Source organism: Loxodonta africana, chromosome 6 (genome assembly GCF_030014295.1).
Source record: "Loxodonta africana isolate mLoxAfr1 chromosome 6, mLoxAfr1.hap2, whole genome shotgun sequence".
Lineage (NCBI taxonomy): Eukaryota > Metazoa > Chordata > Mammalia > Proboscidea > Elephantidae > Loxodonta > Loxodonta africana.
Window position 1 is genome coordinate 72,423,399 of NC_087347.1, and position 22,240 is coordinate 72,445,638.

General features: G+C 46.2%; 2 protein-coding genes across 2 annotated transcripts in view; one reads left to right on the plus strand and one right to left on the minus strand.

The window, feature by feature from the left end:
* The window catches only part of CIR1 (corepressor interacting with RBPJ, CIR1), a 44,689-nt gene extending 40,552 nt beyond the window's left edge, over nt 1-4,137 (plus strand). The window contains exons 9-10 of the mRNA XM_003406216.4: nt 1,587-1,672; nt 3,055-4,137. Coding sequence (XP_003406264.1) covers nt 1,587-1,672; nt 3,055-3,838 — 870 coding nt within the window. The 3' untranslated portion in view covers nt 3,839-4,137. The remainder of the gene's footprint in view (nt 1-1,586; nt 1,673-3,054) is intronic.
* Nucleotides 4,138-14,786: 10,649 nt separating this feature from the next.
* Nucleotides 14,787-17,228, minus strand: SP9 (Sp9 transcription factor). The gene is made up of 2 exons (XM_064287429.1): nt 17,208-17,228; nt 14,787-16,217 (listed from the first exon to the last, which is right to left on the minus strand). The coding sequence occupies exons 1-2, from the start codon at nt 17,226-17,228 to the stop codon at nt 14,787-14,789; spliced, it is 1,452 nt and encodes a 483-aa protein (XP_064143499.1).
* Nucleotides 17,229-22,240: the final 5,012 nt, after the last annotated feature.

Here is a 22,240-nt window from a genome sequence, read left to right on the forward strand (position 1 = left end):
TCAGCAGTTCAAATCCACCAGGCGCTCCTTGGAAACCCCGTGGGGCAGTTCTACTCTGTCCTGTAGGGTTGCTCTGAGTCAGAATTGACTCGACGGCAGTGGGTTTTTTTTGGTTTAACTTACCCCCGAGGTGACATTGAATAGGACCAATGGAAAGAAGTATATAAAAAGAAACCCCTAAAAATTATAGAAAATGTTTTAAACCATTTTAATTTATTAAACTATATATAGATCCAGAAAATGGTTGCGTTTGAAGGACTGTATACATTCTAATACAAATCATTTATCTTATTTAGTAAGCAAACTAAAGCCCAGAGAAATTAAGTAATTTTCCTAAGATCCTGTGGCAATCTAGAGACAGAGCTGAGACCAAAACCCAGACTTTCTCTGGCATTAATTTCTGCTGCTCTGAAAAAAGGCACATTATTTTTCTTCACATTGCTAGGGATTGTTCATATAACCTGTATTATCATATATTTGGCAATGTGCTACTAAAATTATAAAGGTTAAAAGTATGGATGTTTTGACCATCCTGTAAGGTTCGTGATCTTGGTTTTAATATTTCACTAAATTCCAAACAAGATATTTAAACAGGCAAGTGTTAAACATGATTCAACCTCAGGGAATAGCCATAGAGAATGGAAGCCATGCTATGAACGTTTTATCTGTGTCTCCTGCTGTCCTCTTCTTGATGAGGTTTCCTAATTCTGGCAAGGCATTCATCTCAACCTATTAGTACATTATAATCCTCCTTGGCAGGGAGACTGTAAAAAAAAAAAATGTTTTTAATTCTCTCACACTATCCAATCGAAAATAGATTCATCTACCAAGCCAAACCCATTGCCATTGATTCAGTTCTGACTCAAAACGACCCTATAGGAAGGACTGAGTATAACTGCACCATAGAGTTTCTAAGGAGGGGCTGGTGGATTCAAATTTCTGGTTAGCAACCAATCTCTTAACCACAATATGTCCCTGTCTTAGTCATCTAATGCTGCTATAACAGAAATACCACAAGTAAATGGCTTTAACAAAGAGAAGTTTATTCTCCCGCAGTCCAGTAGGCTAAAGTCCGAATTCAGGGCACTGGCTCGAGCAGAAGGCTTTCTTTCCCTGTCTGCTCTGGAGGAAGGTCATCAATCTTCCCTTAGTCTGGGAGCATCTCAGTGCAGGAACCTCAGATCCAAAGGATGCCCTCTGCTCCCTGTATTGCTTTCTTGGTGGTATGAGGTCCCCACCCCCTCTGCTAGCTTCCCTTTCCTTTTATCTCTGGAGAGATAAAAGGTGTTGCAGACCACACCCCAGGGAAACTCCTTTACATTGGATCAGGGATATGACCTGGTAATGGTGTTACAATCCCACCCTAATCCTCTTTAACATAAAATTACAATCACAAAATGGAGGACAACCACAGATTACTGCAAGTCATGGCCCAGCCAAATTGATACACACATTTTTGGGGGGACATAATTCAATCCATGAGAGTCCCTAATACAGAAATTTCTTATTTGTAAATATTTTCTTTGCTATTTGATAAATAACTTATCTTGAAATCCAGCGATTTAATGATATCTTTGTTGACTCAGGAATATGTTGCGAGTGAGGGTGAAGAAGATCCAGAAGTTGAATTTTTAAAGTCACTAACAACCAAACAAAAACAGAAACTTCTCAGGTAATTAAATAGTGTATATTTAATGGATTCAACTACGTTTTTTTCCATATGTTTCTTCTTAATATTATACTCAACTCGTATCCTAAGAGCTCATGAAGATACTTAACATTTTAAAGCGTGCATCACATTTATTGGTTTATTCATTAGCCGTAACAAAACAATTTTGTCTTTATTTCAGTAATGAGAAAATGAGTGTAAGATTGCATACATAGATTATACCACAAAATCATTGCATTTTTGAAAACATTTAACTTGGAAATACATTTGTAAGTTTTACTTTGCATAATAAATTTGTATATATCTTTACACACAGTTTCTTCTTAGAAAATACTTTTGGGCACGAATTACTCTTTTTTCCATTTGTAACATTTTATAAAGAATGCTTAAATTTAAGGTAAATATGAATTCTGTTAAACAGACTACCTCTAGAATAAATAATGCAAGAAATGTCTGCTGAGGCCAATAGAGGGAGCTCTTGATGTTTTCAGTATGTGGAGTTTTGCGAATGGCTGGTGTTATCTCCCTTTCCCTTTAAGGAGTCAGAACTAGTGAAGACACTTCTGCTTCAGAGTACCTCAAATGTATCATATAAACATTACTTTTCTGAGGATGTGGAGTATTCTTTGGAAATTCAGAAAACCTTTTTAATAGAATTATCTTAATTATAAAACTAAATAATTGTTGAGAATGAGTATATGATTATTTTATATAACCAAAAGATAATTTCAAAAAACTTTTAAGTTTGTTCATATCCAGAATTTCTGGAGAATATGCTTTTGAATTTTGGTAATGTAATTAATATTTCTTTATTTTAACATATGCATAAAATTAATTTTTCCAGCTATGTATTTGAGTTTCCCATAGATCCAAGGCTTTCTGTAGGTCCAAACCAAACCACACCTGTTGCTGTCGACTCGATTCCAATTCATAGCAACCTTATGGGACAGAGTGGAACTGCCCCATAGGGTTTCCAAGGAGTGGCTGGTGGATTCGAACTGCCAACTTTTGGTTAGCAGCTGAGCTGTTAACCACTGTGCCACCAGGGCTCCTCCTTTAGGTCAGGATGACCATTTATTTAGAGTAGTATACAATTTCAAATTCTGAGTCACTAATAATTTTTTTAAGGAATTGCTATTGAGAAAAGTGTAACTAGAAATTGGCTTACTGCATTTAGGTTTTTATTTTTGAACTTAATATATACATGACTAGAATTATTTGAAAAGAACAGTATTTGTCATTTAATAAAGCAAATAATGTATTTATATTTGGATATCAGTTTTCATAGCTTATAAGAAAGTATGTTATCTATTAACAATTTTATAGTTGATGAAAGGACTATTTTTTACGTAATTATATCTGTTACTGTTTTTTCCCAATTACAGGAAATTGGATCGACTGGAGAAGAAAAAGAAGAAAAGGACAAAAGATAGAAAAAAGAAAAAACTTCAGAAGAGCAGAAGTAAACATAAAAAACATAAAAGCAAATCACCCTCCTCCTCCTCCTCCTCCTCGTCTTCCTCCTCCTCGTCTTCCTCCTCCTCATCTTCCTCCTCCTCCTCTTCCTCCTCCAGTGAGAGTTCAGAAAGCAGCAGTGAGAGTGACAACAAAGAGAAAAAAATACAAAAGAAGAAAAGAAAGAAAAACAAGTGTTTGGGGTATAACAACAGTGATTTTGAAGAGAGAGACAAATCTAAGAAGAGAAAACTTTATAAAGAACTTTCTAGCAGTCACAGTAACAAGGAAAAAGACAGGGAAAAGCCTAGGTTTTTAAAACAAGAGCGTTCTGGGAAGAATAGCAAATGGAGCCATTCCAGTTCTGACAGAAAGTCCAAAAGCCATAACTATAGCCCAAAGAAGAGAGGATCTGAAAGAAATGAGAGGAGCAGTAGAAGCCAGAGCAGGGATGAGAGGAGTAGGAGAAGTCGGAGCAGAAGTCACGGTAGTTACAAGCAGAGGGAGGTTAGAAAACGGACACAACGCAGCCCCAGTAAAGAGCGGAACAGAAATAACACCAGCAGCCATGGCACAGTTATATACAGAGGAGAAAAAATGCACAGGGAGAACTCAGGAGATAAGCATATTAAAGTGACACAAAGAGAAGGAAGCAGAAGTAGAGAGAAAAGAGAGACTTACCTAGAAATAAAAATATCTCCACTTTCTTATTGAATACCTTCAGTAAGGGCTAAATTATATACTATTGTCTTTCTAATAAAAAAAGCTCTATTTTAATTTTCCATCTCTGTAAACTGCCATTTCAAGTACAAAACTACATGACTATCATAAGAATGAGTTTTGCAAGTATTTGTAAGTAATCTGTTTTGGGGCTGTAGAAATATTTTCTGTTGGTAAATGTTTCTTGTGTCCTATCCTAGATAATTTGGGATCCTAGATAAAAACCTCATATAACTGTATGATATTGTCTTTGTTCTGAAATATCATTAAAAGAATGACAGTACACTGGATAAGTATAATTTAATTTTTTTAATTCAAATTTGTCGTTTAGGATTTAAATTTGCTTGAAGCAAACTGTAATCATTCAACAAAGAATTGATCAGTATTCCTTTATGACTCTTAAATTCCCTTCAGGTGTTTCGATCTATAGGGTAAAGTATAATTTTCTATTGCTGCCATAACAAATTACCTCAAACTTAGTGACTTAAAACAACATAAGTTTACGACCTTACAGTTCTGGAGGTCAAAAGTTTGAAATGAGTCTCACTGGGCTAAAAATCAAAGTGTTGGCAGGGCTGTGTTCTTTCAAGAGTTTCCAGGGGAAACTCTGTTTCTTTACCTATTCCAGCTTCCAGAAGCAGCCCACATTACTTCGTTCCTGGCCCCCTTCCTCCATCTTCAAAGCTAACAAGGGAAAGTCAAGTCCTTTTCATATCATCACTCTGACACTCTGACCAGCCTTCCTCTTCCATTTTTAAGGACCTTGTGATTGATTATATTGAGTCCACCCAGAGAATACAAGATAATCTCTCTGTTCTAAGATCAACTTAAATTCCATGTGCAACCTTAATTCCCCTTTGCCATATAATGTAACATATTTACAAGTTCCAGGGATAAGGATGTGGACCTCTTTGAGGGACCATTATTCTGCCTACCGCCGATGGACTTTCTAGTACTGGCATACAACTATTAAGATTTTACTTCTAAAGGTTAAACATTTATATAATGTTATAAATGGAACAATGCACAATTTTTAAATATATTTCATGAGTATAGGTACGTAGGAGCCATGGTGGTACGCTGGTGGTTAGGAGTTGAGCTGCTAACTAAAAGTTTAGCAGTTTGAATCCACCAGCTGCTCCTTGGAAACCCTATGGGGTAGTTCTCTATCCTGTAGGGTCACTATGAGTCAGAATCAATGGCAACGGGTTTGGTTTTCTTTGTTTTTTTTTATAGGTATATAACCCAAAAACCCAGTGCCATCGAGTAAGTAAGCATATTTAAATTAAGCTGCAAATTTTCCTTTGTGTTTCAAAGGATATGGTAAGGGAAAACTATAGGAAAAATTAATACCAATCAAAAGTAACATGCAATTAAAAAAAAAATCACTTAACTATTTCATTATCCCACATTCTGCATTTATGACAATAGTAAAAAATCTATTATGAGTATTTTGCACATTAACAATATGCGTTGGGCAGTAATGAACAAGGTACAAGGCAAGAGTAACGCTAGCTCTAATGGTTAAGGTCATGTGTCAGCTTGGCTGGGCCATGATTATCAGTGGTTTGGCAGTTACATAATGATACAATTTGGCAGTTGTGTAATGATGTAGTCATCTTCCATTTTTGTGAACTGATGTGATCATCCTCCATTTTCACATAATGCCGATTGTGCAAACAACTTGGTCTTTGAAGCCTAACCACGTCGATAAGTGAGGAGAGGGCATACTTCACATCATGGACACAGTGTTTTTGTTACCAGGATTCCACATTTTAAAAACATCTGTTAATACAAATATTGGTTAGATGGTTTTTAGGGTTGTAAGTCAATTTCATAAGTTCTAAAGAATGTAAATAAATATGAACAGGAGTTAAGTGAAACCACTCCATGTTGTCTGTGCACACACACAAAACAAATGTCCCCTGATTTAGAATAAGCTATCTAAAAGCCTAAGCAACCCCTTTCATTTAGGTTTTTTTTAACGGGGGGATGGAGGTGGCAGAGAAAGAAACTTGAATTCCTTCTACAGTGTTCTTTAATAACTTAGAGTGTTCCTCAAAGATCCCTTTCCTTTCCTTAAATCATGCATTTGAAATTGATAAAGCCTGCTAATTTACACCTTGAGTTCATCAGTGTTACAGTGATTATTTTCTACCTCATGCCTTTTTAGACTTTATAATTTTTCTAATGTCAAAACCTATGCAATACTTACTACCTTAAAAGGCTTCTGAACAAATACAGTGTTCATGAAGGGAAATGCTGAAATACATCCTGTAATTTAAAATGAATTAGAGAAACAGATTATCATTTCTCACATGTTTCTCACTTGACTGTTAGAAAAGTGTGGTCCACTTTTAACTTTTTGAGTTGCCTTTAAAGAATTTCAGATCTCTAATTTTCCTTCATTGTTAAAGCTGAGCGACTATAAAGTGCTATCAGAAACCAATATGCTTACCCATCCAATTGCGAGAAAAATCCCATGTAGTTATGGAAGATGTTGATTTACTGTTTGGCTTTCAGCCTTGGTCACCCAAGGGAGGTAGACAGCCTAAAGATCAGAGCAGGGCTGGGATCACTTTCATTCCTACTCTGCAAGGGAGGCATTTTCAGACACAGTCATAACATGGTAAGAAACAGTTTTAAAGAGGCTCACCTTGTTCCATATATCCTAATGATTTAAGCAGGACTTGAAAGTGATTTTATTTTAAAAAGAAAGACTTCTAATTATTTTGTTTGTGAAATCTAACTTTAAAATGGGAGAGATGAACCTCAATAAAAAGGATGTCTAGCTATATGTGTAGAGATTCTCTTAAATATTGAGAGCCAAAGAAGAACCCTCCAAGCTTAACGAATCTAAGAGTCAAGAACGCAAAAAAGTCCTCAACAGTGACAATTTTTAAGAAAATCACAGAAAAAAGTCTGGCAGTATTTGCCATCCCTCTTGCCTTTAGCAGATAGAGAAGGTCTTTTAAAGTAATCTGGATACACCCAATGATGGTGATTTGCTTACGGACCTAGAACTGCACTGGGAGGCATATGAGACATTTTTTTAAAACACTTCCCCCGCCCCTTTTTTTCCGGGCCTAATGTTTGACATAATTTAACACTAGTAAATTAATTCCTGTAGGAGGTGCTGTAGATTTACAAATGGCAGGAAAGATCAGGTTGCTAGGTTAGGACTTATTTATCCGAATGTCTACGTGACACGTCAGCCCTAACTTCATTTAATAAGTGTGCCAATATAGGCAGAGGTTGCTACAGCCTGCTCGCAGGTCGTCTTACCTTACGAAATGAAACGCCATTCTAATTTTGAATCAGGGTTGTAATCCGAAGAAAGCTTTTTATCTGAAAGCCTTGGAGAGACCTTTCTTGCTGTTCTTCCATAACACCATTACCTTGGCATTGAATCAGATAGGTCCACGCTGCTAGGAGCATGGCGTTTCCCAACTTTAATCACTCAGTACTTACATGCTTTAGCATTGAAGCTCAAAGATTTCAAAATCCACCTGAGCCATTTCAATTCTCCTCCTTACCTAATGACCAGTGGGCCAAGATGCTGGTGAAGACCGCTCAGTAAGCTACATCCCAAATCTCCACATCCTACGCTTAAGACCATGAAGAAAGCTGCAATTTAGCTTCAGTAACTGAGGGATACTAACAAGGAATCTTATTTAGGTTTTCTGAAAAGAAAGTCTTTGCTATAGTTACCATTTCTTCAAACGAGATAAAGAAATGTATGCAATAGCTGCACAGGCCTTTGGGATGTTTTCAGATCAAAAAGGAGGAATGTTTTGTTTTTTAATGGCGAGGGTTAAGAAAGACCGAGGGAAAGCTAAGGTTGTGGAAATGCGGTGGCAACTGACAGAGAGCTCACCTAACTGATGGAGGCTCCTAAAACCCGGTTCCTGCTGACAGAAAAGGAAGCACATTCTTTTCACCACCTTCCCCTTTCTCCTCCCCTCATGCTACACTTAATATCACCCCCAGAATATAGCTGTAATAATGAAGCGAGGTGGGGATAAAACGGGACGAGCTGCTAATAACGGCAAGAAACGCACAATGGCCCAAATTGCCGGTGAGCCGCTCTCCGAAACCCCACTTGTAGACGCAGAAATACCAGTCCCTCCCGTTCGAAGGTTTCCGGGGGAACGGGCAAGAAGTGGAGGTTCGGGGCTCCGGTGATGACCAGAGCCTGGCTTCCATAGACCTCGCCCTAGACCCAAAGGAAGCCGGAAGCGAGGTGGAGTTCCATCCCCAGAGGCGACACCGCCCCTACCTACTCTGGTGCTTTCCTTTCGGACCGGCGTTTGGCAACTTTCTGAACACACCCCAAAATCAAAAGGAAAGTCTCAGAATTATGGGTCTCAGACTCTATAAGATGCGCCTCTTGAGCGAGGAGGCCACTTGACTCTACACCCCCAAGGTGTAATGGAAAAGAGTCCGGGTTAGCTGGTTGCACTGGCTTTCTCCCCAGTTGCCCTAACCCAACCAGACGCAAGCCGGGGCCGCTCCATGAGGCCGCCGGCCGCGGGAGCTGCGCCCTGGGGAGCCGTGTGCCGGTGCAGCCGCCGCCGTGCGCCCTTGCCTGCCAGTTCCCGCCTAAGCTCGCCCGGACCTCCCGCGTGTCTCTCCTGCGCAGGTCGGAGGGCAGACTTGTCTTCAGTAGTCACGAAAGCGAGCGAATTTCTTTTCGGGCAGCTCGGCCTCCACAGGTGAAGGAAGCACTTTATTAAGCCGGTGCTAATTTCACGTTCCTGGGACAAAAATGAAAATGTCAAGTCTTCGCCAGTTATCTTCAAGGAGAAAACGGACTGGGGGAGACACCTTATGACTTTGCATTTCTTTTATATATTAATCACCCAGAAATGATTAGATGCTTGCAAAACATGCGAAATCTTCGCTATGAATTTTTCAAAGGAATAGAGTGCCAGGGTGTTGGAAAACCTAAAAACTCTTAGGTGTTTTGCTTTCCCCGGCCCCTGAGAACAGGCCCTGGCAGCATGTGTCCCTACGGACATTCTGAAACCTTCCCCTTCACTGGAGCTGCAAACACACTGTATATATTTATATCAATAGTATATGGGGGAGGCATCTCTGTATGTATTTACCTCATACATATTTCTATAAACTCCAGCGTCTGCAAAGAGTGGGGGGTAAATAACACTGAACGGTTAAAATTATGGAGAAGGGATAATAACTGATTACTAATTTGAAAGTAAATAAACAGGTGACTTTTTCAGATCAAATTCCTCCTTGGATCGTTACAATAAATATCTCTGAAGGAAGCTCTCTATTTATGTTGTCATTGATTAATTCTTCACTACCTCATTTGATTTCGATTTAGAACGATTTGATTCTAATTTAATTAGCATGTAATTTGGATGTACATAATTACTGTAATTATGACATTCAGGTAAGGCAGCTTTAGGCTGAAAGGCAATTTCAAATTTTCTAGCAACCTACTTTGTACTGGGAAATGGACAAGGACTTTGCGCCCCGCTATCCAAGTAGTAATTAGCACATCTTTGAAATAGGCAGTGCGGTGGGGTTTGTACTAAAACAGCAAATACAAACCTAGCCGAGTTACCCGCTGCAAAGGTGTCTGCGAATTCCGGGAAACACCCGCGTTTCCCCGGCCCAAGGTCGGGGAGCTCGGCGCCCCAGCGTCTCAGTCGGCCCCTTCAGGCTGCTGCAGGAGGCCGCACCTCCACCGCCTCTGGCGCGGCCTTTGGAGGTGTAGCTTTTAAAATCAAAATACAATAAGCCCTGGGGGGTGGTGAGCAGGAGAGGAAGGGGGAGGAAGTCACTGCAATGCCACCGAGAACAGGGGATGGGGGTGGGGTAGTGGACGAGAAAGTGGAAGGGATGGGGCGATGGGGGAGGGCAAGGCACGCATAGGGGAGAAAACTGGCCAACGCCCCCAAGCTGTTCTCGGATTTTCGATTTGATTTTCAAAGAAGAAAATTGGGGACAAACCGGATGGAGTCTGCGCCAGGAAGAAATGCAGACTCTTCGGGAAGGCTGGGTCGAGGGGCTTCGGACTTCTCGCCGCCCTCAGGGCCTCTGCCCTCCCCCGTCCTGCCCCGCGGTCCTCGGCGCCGGACTCGGACTAGGATGGACCCCCCGGAGGAGGGCGGCGAGGGCAGGAGGCTGCATTGCCTCCCGGGTCGGCGCTGGCGAAAGCCGCGGGTCTCTCCCTTCCCTCCCTCTCCAAGGGTCTGGGGTGTGAGACGGTTTGGAAGCTGGTTTAATCAGCTGGGCCTCGGCGGGTCCCGGTTAGTCTAGCGGGCCTCGTCAGCCGGGAGCCCTCGAATCCGGGGTCGTTGGGGGCAGAGTGCGGGGTGCTGCTCTCACGGCTGGGTCCTCACCATGGGGTCCACGTCTCCGCCGTCAGCGCTCAGCTTTCTCAACTCTGATTTGGAAGACCCTGAAGTTGCCTTAACCCACCACTACCCTTAAAAAATGTTAAATACGACAATTCTAAGACTAGGAGAAAGCGGGGCGTTATTTTGTTTGGAATTTCAGTTAGCACATTCCAGAAACGACCCCCTTCCTGGGAGCAGTAATAAAGGCCACTGCCAAGCAGTGTTCCCGAATAGTGGGACTTATTCCTCGCTGGAACCAAGACCTCGCTTTTCTTTGCTTTTTCACTAGGTTACTGCAGTTCACGGCAAAAGCCGGTCTCCCAGCGCTAATAGTGGTGAGCTGGGCAGACAGCGCGGCCTTCCCGGCCAGGAGCTCTAGATGGCGCTAGCGAGCCGCGCACGCCAACCTCCTCTTAAGTGAATCAAGAGCGACTGTCAAACATAAAAGCAAATCAGAGTTTTCCGTTTTTTTTTAATGTGTTAAGAATGTTATTCCTTAAGAAAATTTGTAGCTAAATTATTCTCACTTAAAATAAACACTTAGTATACCAATTACACAAATGGGCGGGATTTATGTGAGATTTACTTCATCTGCATTTTTGTAGTGGGAAAGAGCCGTGGAGAATACAGATAATAGATGCAAATAAGATTAGAGTTAAAATAAATAAAGTTTCCATCTGAATAACAAGAAATTCAATTTTACACAATTTATAACGATTTGACGGAATGTCCAGACACGCCATTCAGGTGCACAATCTAATCTCGTAAAACTAGTGTTGTTTTCCCTCCTTGAGGAAAGAAAATCTTTCTCTTCTTTTTTTCTTTTTCCTTCTCAGGTAGGATTCAACTCATTTCAAGAGAAAAATACAATAGTGTCAGAAAAGTAAACCGCCGGAGGAGGGTGTGGATTGAGGCTGGGTGGGCTCAGGGTCGAGGAAAACTTGGTCTTCCCACCTGTACTGCGCAGGAAGCTGCAGGACAGGAAACACTGCGAGAAACCGGGTGACACGAAATTTCATTTCCTCTCCCTCGGGACCGAGAGGGACTCAGGGCCTTGCCTGCACGCCTGGCCTCCGGGCCACAGCCTCCAACCCCACACGGGCCTCCAGGCCGCAGCCCTCGCAGAGGCTCTGGGGCCCCGGCCGCGGCCTCCTGCTCCTCCCGGGCTCTGGAGCGAAAGCACCCCAGCTTGCAGGGTTGCGGAGGTTGCCCTGGGGAGACACAGCCCCACCTCAGGTACGGACCGAGCTCGCGGGCTTTCCCCTCCCAAACACGCTGTCTCCAATTTGCTCTGCCTCCACCAAGCGCCACCCGCTCAGGTCAAGGTTTCCCCGCGCCCCCAAAAACCCCTAGGGCTGAGGGGCAAGCAAGCGGGCTGGGGTCTGTTTTCGCCTGTTGGTATTGGCCGGGGCCTCCGGGTTCAGTTTCCGCGCGCTCTGGTCTCGCGGCTGGACACTCCGGCTGGGGTTGCCGCCTGCAGTTCCCGGGAGCCTCGGTGATGGACGTCCGCTGACCCGCGGGGCAGAGGCAGCGCTCAGAGGCCTTGATCACTGGGCTGCGGAGGGAGCCCAGCGGCCAGCGGGACCTGCACCGCCAGACCCTTTGATCTGTATTATCAAGGAGAAACAAAGCTGCCTAAGCCCGACGCCCGGGCGCCCTCATTCCTCAGGAAACCCCACCACACCTTCACCACCGCGCCTCCGGCCGCCAGCTCCCAAAAGCTTCGGCCACCATCTCTGCCTTGGCCTAAAGCCCCTAGAGTGATGTACCCCTGCCAGCTTCTCCAGAAGACCAGACCTGAACCAGAAGGCGCGGGGGCTGGGAGTATTGGGGAGGTCCCGTTTATGAACAGTTCGAAAGGGAAGAGGAAATGGCCAGAGGAAAGAAGTCGAAGAAAACAGCGGGGCAGCCGAGGCTGCCGGGACTGCGAGAAGGCCGAGAGGAGAGAAGCCACAGGATCTCACGCTGAAAACGCCCGGCTGGAGACCTTCGCCTCTGTTTCATCGCCACTCACTACTTAGCTTTTCAGAGCAGAGTTTTGCTTTTCAGAGCAGAGTTTCGCGGGAAAGCATTTTGTTGATTGTTAATAATAATAATTTATTCTTTCTTCCCTAAGAACCAAAACCTTCATTCAAGTTCCCAATACTGGCAGTAATCAAAAAAGGGGGGGGGGGAGATTCTGTTGGGGCGGATTTCGCTTGTATTTCCTATTGTATGGGAAGTCTTTTAGAAATATTTTTAGTCTGTAAATATGTACTTTATTTTCTAAATAAACATTTTTTTCGAATTGCGAAATTATCTCATTTACCAATTTTCTTTTCGTCTCTCCCTCTCTTCCCCTCTCTTTTAAAGTGGGGCTGTTAAGTTGGTGGTCAGGAGACAAAGAGAGTGAAAATAATTTTCATTTCAATAATTGCCTTCTGGTCAATTTAACTGTGCCTTATTTTGAAAGGGACTGTCTAAATGAGATTCCTGTCCCCAATGTGTTCCCAGGCCTGATCCCAGCCTTTAATTATTCCTGAGTTTTTTTCTTCAGAATAAGACGCCGCACTGAGTAATCACAAAGAAGTCAGAGAGCATCCTTGAACCTTTTCAGAAGCAGCGCCACTGATATTCAAATAACCTGCGAGGGCCATTTGACGGCGCAGGGACCTAGGCATTTCCAATTTACTATTTGCATAGATCAGTCGTCTTTGAAAAGGAAAGGAGCAGTTGTCTTCCATAACATTAAAAAGCCTAGTTATCAAATCAAGTGCTTAGTTTGGGGGCTTTTAAAACGTTTACATTTTATCTCAGGTTGCCCTTTACCGTTTGACATGCAAATTTGGTGCAGTTAATTTAGACAATTAAAAAGATCTTCAAGGGAGCTTTGTCACGGAGAATATTTGGAGTTTTCCCCGTGGACCAGCTGAGATAAAGTTGGCCAGAACAAATGATGTCTAGGAGATTAATTAGATATTTGATAAGACATGAATCCCTAATAAGGGAATACAAGGCACAGGGGGCTGCTGTGTGCTCTAAGTCAAAATTAATAACATTTAACAAGATTTTCATTTAGGCATGAAATGTCTTTTCCGGGGTATTGACTCTAGCGATTTATTCCCCTGAGTCGCCTCCCAACATAGACGGCCTTGGGACCTAAAAGACTTCTTTTTTAAAAGCTTTTTCTTTTCACCGATTGTTTTTAAATTGCTTTTCAAAAACAAACAAACCCACCAGCGTTTTCTCTGACCTGGGCTTGTTCCCTCCCCCGCATGTCGAGCCTCCCCTGCTAAAGCTGCCAAGGGCCTTTCGCTTTTTTTTTTTTTAAAGGCCTCCAGAGTTTTAAAATGTCACCTTTTCAGAGCTCTCCCATTAAGTAATACAACTACACGTTCTTATAACCCAATTTAATTTACACTGTTGATATACAAATAAATAATCTTGACTTTTCAAAAATGTATATGTATTATGGCTTTTATAACCCACATAAACCTTACATTACCTACAACTAACATTAAGCAAATTTTTCCCCCCAAAGAAAAAAAAAATTCGACCCACGTAAGGCTTACTAAAGAGAGAACAGGATTTAAAAAAAAAAAAAAAGGAGGTGTATTGTTCAGAGTCCTTTAATAATACCAAAATGAAAGTATGATGTCAAGATTTTCTTCATACACATAAACGCATTGATTTCTTTAGATGACCTTAACTTACGTGTTTGTGAGTGAAATGTTAACTCAACATTTTAAATATCTCTTACATATATACTGACTTTCACAAAGTGCATCAGAAAATTAAAAAACCTCCCTGAATTTCAGGAATTCACACAAAAAAACTATTCGAATGAACATTTACAAGAAAATAAGAGAACACAATCTTTTGAACTCTATTTATACAGATGTTATGAAATACAGAGAAACTCGCTAGACTTCCAGTTTAATTTCTCACCTTAAGCCTTTTTTGATGCTTCCTTTTTTTTTTTTTTAAGGGAAAAAAGTCTCATTGTTTAAGTAGATATCAAGCAGGACTTGGAGCATTTTATATATTATATAATCCACACAAAGGGTCTGCTTTTATGGGTCCCGTTTGTTTTCAAATGTTCTGACAGTCCTTTGCTGGGTGGTGGCTGTTTTTGAGACAGGGAAAGAGAAGGGTGGTGCAGGGGTGGGCGGTGGGGGAGGTGGGACCGTTTCTGTGTATTGCTCTTCGCTCGAGAAGTTTGTGTGAGTGGTTTGTACGTGTGTACGCGCGCGCGAGTGTGCGTGCTTCTGTTTGTAGATCTCTTGTACGTTTGCCTGTGTGTGCAGTTTTGAAAACTGTTGACTCTGTCGGAGGATGGTTCACTTTTGTTCCCGGACCGCTCATTCTCATCTGGGCGCAGACGGCAGAGGGGAGCTCCTGGCGCGGTCCGTGGCCGCGGCCTGGGAGCACCGTGCAGCTCCACTTCGCGCTCAGCCCGGGAGCATGGGCATCACCGGAGCCCCCGCCCGCCGGTTTCCGCTTGCTCGTCCTCCCAATCTCTCACTCGCCTTCGCTCTCGCTCGCTCTGGTGTCTCTACTCGCTCGCTCGCTCTCTCGCGCCTCTCGCCCGGCCTCTAAGAGTCGTTGGGGCCGGACGCCGCTTCCTTGCCTCCTGCCGTGGCCGCCGCCGCCGCCGCCGCCGCCGCAGCAGCAGCAGCCGCCGCCCGGACGGCGCTCACGCCGGAGTCATGCAGGATGAGGTCAGGGGACTCGGAGCGGGGCGTCTCCAGGTTGCTGGCGTCCGTGTCACTGTCGCTGCCCTTTTTGCCCCCGCCGCCCCCGTTGTGCGTCTTAATGTGTTTGCTCAGGTGGTCGCTGCGCATGAAGCGCTTGTTGCACACCGGACAGGCAAAGCGCTTCTCGCCCGTGTGAGTCCGCAGGTGCCGCTGTAGCTCGTCCGAGCGCGTGAAGCGCTTGCCGCAGAAGAGCCAGTTGCACACGAAGGGTCGCTCCCCCGTGTGCCAGCGCAGGTGCGCCTTCAGGTGCGAGGTCTTGCCGTACACTTTGCCGCAGCCCGGGATGTGGCAGCTGTGCAGGCCCTTGCGCCGTAGGCTAGCCCCGGCCGGGCCCAGCCGCTCCGCCTCCTGGCAGTTGGGACAGTCGCAGGTGGCGCGGCCGGAGTAACGGCGGGCGGAGCGAGCCGAGCTCCCCCCGGCGGCTGCGGCAGCGGCGCCGGAGATCATGGCGCTGGCAGCCGCGGCCGCCACGGCGGCGCTCGAGTCTGAGTAGGAGGGCAGCACCGGCTTGAAGCCGTCCTGGGCCAGCAGGTGCTGACTGGTGGAGAGCAGGTGCGAGGCGGCGGCGGCCGAGGAGCCGAGGCCCGTGGAGCTGAAGGCCGAGTGCGTGAGCGAGCTGAAGTCGGGGTTGTAGGTGCCGAGCTGCGAGTGCAGCGAGGCCTGGGGGGCGCCCGAGTGCAGCGAGCTCTGGAGACCCCCAGCGGGGTTCTGCACCTCCAGCCACGAGCCGGGGCTGCTGTGCACGTCCCACCACGACGACGCCGCGCCGTTGGTCACCTCGCCCGCCGCCAGCGTCGAGTGAAATCCTGACTTGTACCACGACTCATACGGGTGTGCCATGCCCACGCGCGGGTATAGGCCGTCGGCCGCCGTCGTGTGCACCTTGGAGATGAAGGCCGACTGGCCGCCCGCCTCCTGCGGGGACACCCCGGCCGCCGCCGCCGCTGCCGCCGCCGAGTTGGAGAAGAGGCCGCCGTAGTCGCTGCTAAAGGCGGACGACGTGGGCGACGTGGAGGCCAAGCAGAAGGCGCTGTTGGCTGCGCCAGAGCCGCCCGCCAGGCCGCTGGAGCCGCGGCCGCCCGTGGTCACGGCGAAGCCCGAGAGGCTGGAGCCGAGGTTGCAGCTGGACGAGGAGCGCTTCCAGGGGTGGAAGCCGCCCTTGGCGAAGGCGCTCGACTCCGGCAGGGTCGTCAGCGGGCTGGTGTTGCCTATCTTGTTGCAGGTCGCCGCCAGCATGGCCAACGGTGTCGTTCCGAAGCGTGGCTCTTCCTAGAGTGGGTAGGGTGGGGGAGGGAGCAAGGAGAAGAAGGGCAGGAGAAAGTAGGGGTGGGAGGAAGACACAAAGTACACCGGTGAGCAGCCCGGTCCCGCCGCGGCTGGTCCCGGGGGGCCGTGGCTTCCCGGCTTCGGCTTTCTCCCAGTCCCGGGCAGAGGCGATCACAGGGCAGGGGTCCTGGCGCTGGAAAGTTGTTCTTCAGCGGAGCTACAAATCAAGATGCCTGAGTGTCCCCGCCTCCGTCGCGGCAACCCCGGCCCAGAACCGAATCGGGTTGCTCGCTTTCCGCTCCCAGTGAGCCGGCTCTCTCACCGAATCCCCCAAATCACCTTTCGGGGTGAAGCACGAAGGTAAACACATTGACAACAAACATCGGATGAGGGCGGAGGCGGACGAAACCGCGGCCCAGGGGCGGGGAAAACTTGGGGTACTAAGTTACATACGTCTCCTCCCAAGGGTGGCAACGACTTGCTCTCTCTTTTTTTTTTAATAGAAAACGTTTTTAATGTTTCCACAAAAGAACCCCGCTTATGAAAACAATATTCCGAAGAGAAGCGACCCAGCGACTGATTTAAAAGTCATGGGCAAGCTGGGGAGCCGCGGAAATGTAAATGTTTGTTAACGACTACATGGACTTCAAACCGATTAGGGCTGTTTTCTGGAAACACCACTGTCGCGTAATTGCGACAACCCCCCAAGCAAGGGGGGATGGGGTATAAATCAAGACGGAAAGAAAAAAAACCTCTAGGTTTTCTTTAAAACCAAATAAAAAGAGACTTCCTTAAGAAATCATTTTCTTGCAAAGGCATCTCCAGGGTTCTGATAACTTGGAAAGAATCTGTCCCGGAAATGTGGAAAGTGCTAAGAAAGCTGAAGCTCCAGTCCGGCAGCAACAGTTTCTCGGAGCTGCGGACTCCGAGAAGCCATAACGAAAAATCACTCCAGTTAAAACGCGAAAATGCATTGCAGCGCTACGGACTTACCCCGAGTATAGACGTGGCCATAGCAGGACCCTGGGCTGCGTGGCGGGGCCGGAAGTGGGACTGAGCCTGATGGCTGCTCGGAAGACTAGTCGGGTCCCGCGAGGCTCCCGCGTCCCAGCGCTCGCGCCGAGCGGACTCCGGGCTCCCGCCGGCTAAACTCAGCCTAAGTGCGAGGAGCACCCGCTTTGAAGTGCCGCTGGCTGCGCCTTTCGCCCAATGAAGGCGCAGGCAGAGCAGACGGGAGCTACCCCGCAGCCAATCAGACGCGCCGAGGGGCCCGAGCCCGGGTTCCCGGCGCGTGCCCGTCAAGGCTTCTGGGAGGGGGGTGTCGGGCTGGGGACTGAAGAAATTACAGGGCAATTAAAAATTTACACACACTCACACACTCACACACCAAGCCAGGTTTAAGTAGCGTTGAGACCGAACCACAAGCCCCCGAAGCATCCCTGGATGTTGCCAGTAAGGGCTGACAGTTTTACTCCACTCCCCACGTGTGGGAAAGGAGGCAGGAGGGGAGGGGGTGCTGAGGCGGAGGCCATACCGCAGGGCCCAAGTCGAGACGGAAATGTCAACGCTCACTTGGTGTGTTCAGGTTCTCGCCCGCGGGAGCACAACTCCAGCTTGTACACATCTTTCTTGTGTGCGAATTTATCATTGTCGTTTATCTTCTACCCAGTTCCTTTTCCCCCACAGGATTCAGTTTTACTCACTCTCGGAGTCACATTGAGGAGGGGTCGCCAGGGGAGAGTTCCCGGAAGAGGAGAGAAACAGGCCTCGCGGTACAGGTTGACACCCACAGACTTGTTGGGAGGGCCTGGAGCCTGCTGCAGCCCACCATTTCCCCCCAGCGGTCTAAGTGACTTCCTAATTGTCGCTCTGGCCTCTGACCCGGGGGTAATAGAAGTGCCACTCACGCCAGAAGCTTCTGGTGGTAATTGAGGGCACCCTTTGTACCGTTTCACCAGCGCCTAGATACCAGGTTAACCCAGTTGTCAAATATGACTAAACAGTGGGATGTGCTGATTATCTGCAGGATTTCGCTGGGGGCTGGCGTGGGGGTGGGAGGCATCAGCCCATACAACAGGCTGCACGAAGCCGCTTATTTTCACATTGTAACAACTTTGGAAACCGAGACCGGCGCGAGCCGAGTCCGCCCCCACCACCTCCCCCGCTGAAGCTGCAGCTTGTTCGGCTGTTTGTTTAACCCGGTGAAGACTTGCATGTCACGTTTCAGCCTGGAGTCGAGTTGTCCTGCCCCAGCTCCAAACCACCCCCACCACAGACCGCCTGGGCCTAGAGGCTCTTCTGCAGGGCCAGGGCGCCTTGTTAGAAGGTAGGTTGCTCCCTAGCGCCCCTCTCTCGCAGACGTGCCGGGAGAGCCACTTGGGGACCTCCACCCTAGAGTGTGGAGGGCGAGGCCACACGTGGGCGCCTCCACATTTTGCAGGCTGGAAGCACCCTGAAGAACTGTCCAATCCTCCCTGGACATTGTCAGTGTGAAAAGAGGTGTCTTCAGACGGGCAGCTAACAGGGCGTCCTTGAGTCTCTCTGCAAAGGCTGAGCTGTTTTTCTTCTTTCTAGGTCCAGCTTTCTCTTTCTCCTCCAGGTCAGCCAGGGCTGCTTTTGAACCAGAAACACCAGAGCCCTCGGGCAGACCTGGGTACTGGCTTTAAATGTACCACATTCCCCTCCAAGCCCACATCCCGCCTTGCTGCCCAAGTACGTTTTAATTTTTAAACCGAATGCTCGGTTGAAAACACGAGATGCTGTGGAGGGAGAGCAAGTGAGGAAGACATGGAGATGTGCCCTCAGTGTTTGCGCTCCTCTTCTGCAAGATCTCCTGGCCCAAAAGTGAGACCACCGTGGCGCTTCTCTCGGCCCTAAGGCGGAGCCTGCGTGCATCCTGGGTGCACTTTAGTGGGCGGGGAGGGCTTTGTGGGTCACTTTCTTTTCTTTTCGTTAAAATACTTTTGCTCCGAATTTTTTTTTTTTTAAGATGGCGAAAGCACCAAGGGCATTATAAACAGAGAAAGAAGAGAGAGCGAGAAGACCTGTGTGGCTCTAATGAAGCGCTGCGCATTGGGGGATTGCCGTAGAAATCGGGGAGAGGGTGTGAAAAGCCCCGGGAAGACGCAGGGTGGAGAGGGAAACAGGGAGCCTGGAAGAGCCGGAGAGCCCGGCAGGGGGACCCAGGAGCCTTTCCCAACAGGTGACTTCGGCCCAGGAAGGGGAGGCTGGTGCTCGGCTCCCCGTAGAGTCTCCTCGTCGATTTACTAATAGAGGGATTGTTAAGTGGCAGCGAGGCGTTTCCGACTCACCCTGTGCAGTCCGGGGAGGAGTAGCGCCGAGGTTTCCCCTACCCACTTCCTTCCCAACCCCCAATCACCCCCTCTCCTTAAGGAAACCTAACAAAGTAATAAATAAGACAACCCGAAAAGCCACTTAGCACTAGTGACATTTTCAAGCCAACCACTTAAAACAGTGCATGCAGGCACTTCGGGCTCCGGGCGCTCTTGTTGCCTTGCTCTGCTCCTACTCCCCTCCCCTCCCCTCCCCCTCCCACCGTTTTCAATGTAGTTCCAGCTGTCAGACTCTACACCAGCACTCCGATATTCCTTTAGATACGCGCGTCCCGATCACAATAAAAGTTAGGAAAATCTCCCAAACGCACTCAGGCAAGCACCCGGGCCACTTTAACTCTAAGGTGGGGCCCTAAGGAAATCTTTCGGAGGAAGTCCAGTTGTTTTCTTTCTTTTTTTTTCCTTCTGACAGATTTTTTCATCCTCTAAAAAATCTAGTTTTTAAACAAAGATCAATGTGTTATGCTAAAGTGTTGAGCTGACTGTTAAAACATTTGGAAAAATAATGACAATGTAACAAAGGCCTGGTTTGGAGTGAATCATCACCCTTTTAAAAGTTAAAGCAATTTTCAGGAGAATAGCTTTCAGCAAACGCTTTACATTATTCAAAACGGCCAAATAATGCTCTATTATAGCGCCTGAATGCTGCCAGTCAGCCCCTAAGTGCAATTTGTGCAAAGGCCCCGGTGCCTTATCTCCACTTCTTTATAAAGAGGTGAATATAAAACAATTTCTTCCAAACCCAGACAGAGAGCACGAAAATTGCTTCCCTTTCTGCAATCAGGGCAATTTAACTGGAGTGCAATTAGCACTATTAAATGTCGATTCTGCATAAACAAATCTGACTGAGCAGCGAAAGTGGGGTGAGAACCTCATATACACTGAAACTGATTTTTTAAAATTATGTATCCGGGTCCTTTACAATTGATCTGTGACGTTTTCATCTTGGAATATATTTACATCGTAAATACACTATGGTTAAATCAACATTTTTTTTTTTTGCAAAAAAACTTCAGTAGAAATCCTAATAGAAAAGAATAGGGTAATTAAAGGGAAGAGTTCACGTCCTTTGAACAAATATTGTTTCTCCCATCTTGCCTCTCTTCAGAGCTTTGATCTGAGCAAACTGCTCAAGTTGCTGTGTTTAGAAGGCAAAGCCTGGAAAACAATTCCGTCATTAGTGCTGATCGGAAGGATTGGGGCTCCTGCGCCACAGACAAAATGCTTCTCCCTGGTGCACAAGAAGCAAATGGGGGTGGAAGAACCAGTTATTTTCTGAAGAACTCCCTATAATAGCTGGTTAAATATTAGGTTACTGCCCAGCCTCTCGGGAGCTTTGGTCAGGCGCAGACCTTAGCAGCGAATATACAGCGCGGAAGCTGGGGGTGAAGTTGGGGATACTCAAAGATGTGGGCGGGAAAAGAGGCGTTGGGGGAGTAGGTACCGAAGGTTCTCCCTTTGGCTGGGCTGCCTGCACCCAAAGCCTCGGCCCACAGAACCGGGATGTGCAGGCGAGTTGGTAAAAACATTTATCTGACCTGTCCTTTATTTATTTATTTTTTTAAGCCAAAGCTCTCCTTTTTTGAATGATTTGCGCAATTAATTATGTCTTTCATTTGCATGATCTACACTAGAGCAGTGATTATCAGGTCAGCACGGTGTGGGAGTTGGGGAGATACATCAATAATTTGAGTTTTAAAAAAAAGAAAGAAACAAAACCTGTTCTGTGTACAGACGTCGCCTGTCATGAACAAGGGCGAAGGGAGCAAGTACAGACTGCAGAGCCTGCTGAGTCGGGTGAATCCTATCTGCAGTGGAGTTTTTCAGTTGTAGATGAAGCTTTTGATTAAAAGGGAATCTTTTATAGTTAATATATGTTGACTTTTTTAAAAACCAGCAGCGTTGATACCAAGTGGATCAAGGAAATTAATTGAAAATTGAGGAACTCTCCCACAATTCCCTTTGAGCTTCCATTTAAATATTTGTTCTATAATGCCTTCATCCCAGCCCTACCCTTGCAAATAAGAGAGCCAGGAAGGAGCAATAGGTCAATGGGGCTTTCACCTTTTCTCTATCTAGGAGGTGTCACTGCTTTTTAGCAAGAGATGCAAATTTTTCTTAAGCCTGTGAGGTCTGTTGGAGAAACTGAAAACCCTTCCGCTATTAAGTACACACCAAACGTTTGCATACACAACTAATTTTCTGCTACTAGACGTATCTGGGCTATATATTTTAAGCCTGCCTTTTTTCTTTGATATGTTTATCTGAGCCAAAAATGCATTAACAATTAAAGGAAAGACTTGTGTGTCAAAGGAAGGAAGGTGACTGTAGACTGTGATGATTTTAATGACTGCAATTATTGGAAGATTATTCAACAAGCATTATAGATTTGTTTACTGCATTACTTGGAAACTATGGGGGGTCTATTCGGCTTGAGGTTTTACCTTCCTCCATCACTGGCCAACCACCAGAGAGGGGGCTTAGCAAATGTGACATTCAGTGCTGGCCTTCTTTTTAAGGGCATCACTACCAAAATGAAGCACATTGGTTATCTAGTCAACTCTAATAGAACCATCTTTGGATATATTAAAGGGGCCTTTTTTTTCACATAGACCTTGAACTAATGTCAAGAAAAAACAGAGGCGTGAGGAATGTGGTCATTGCCAGCTTCTC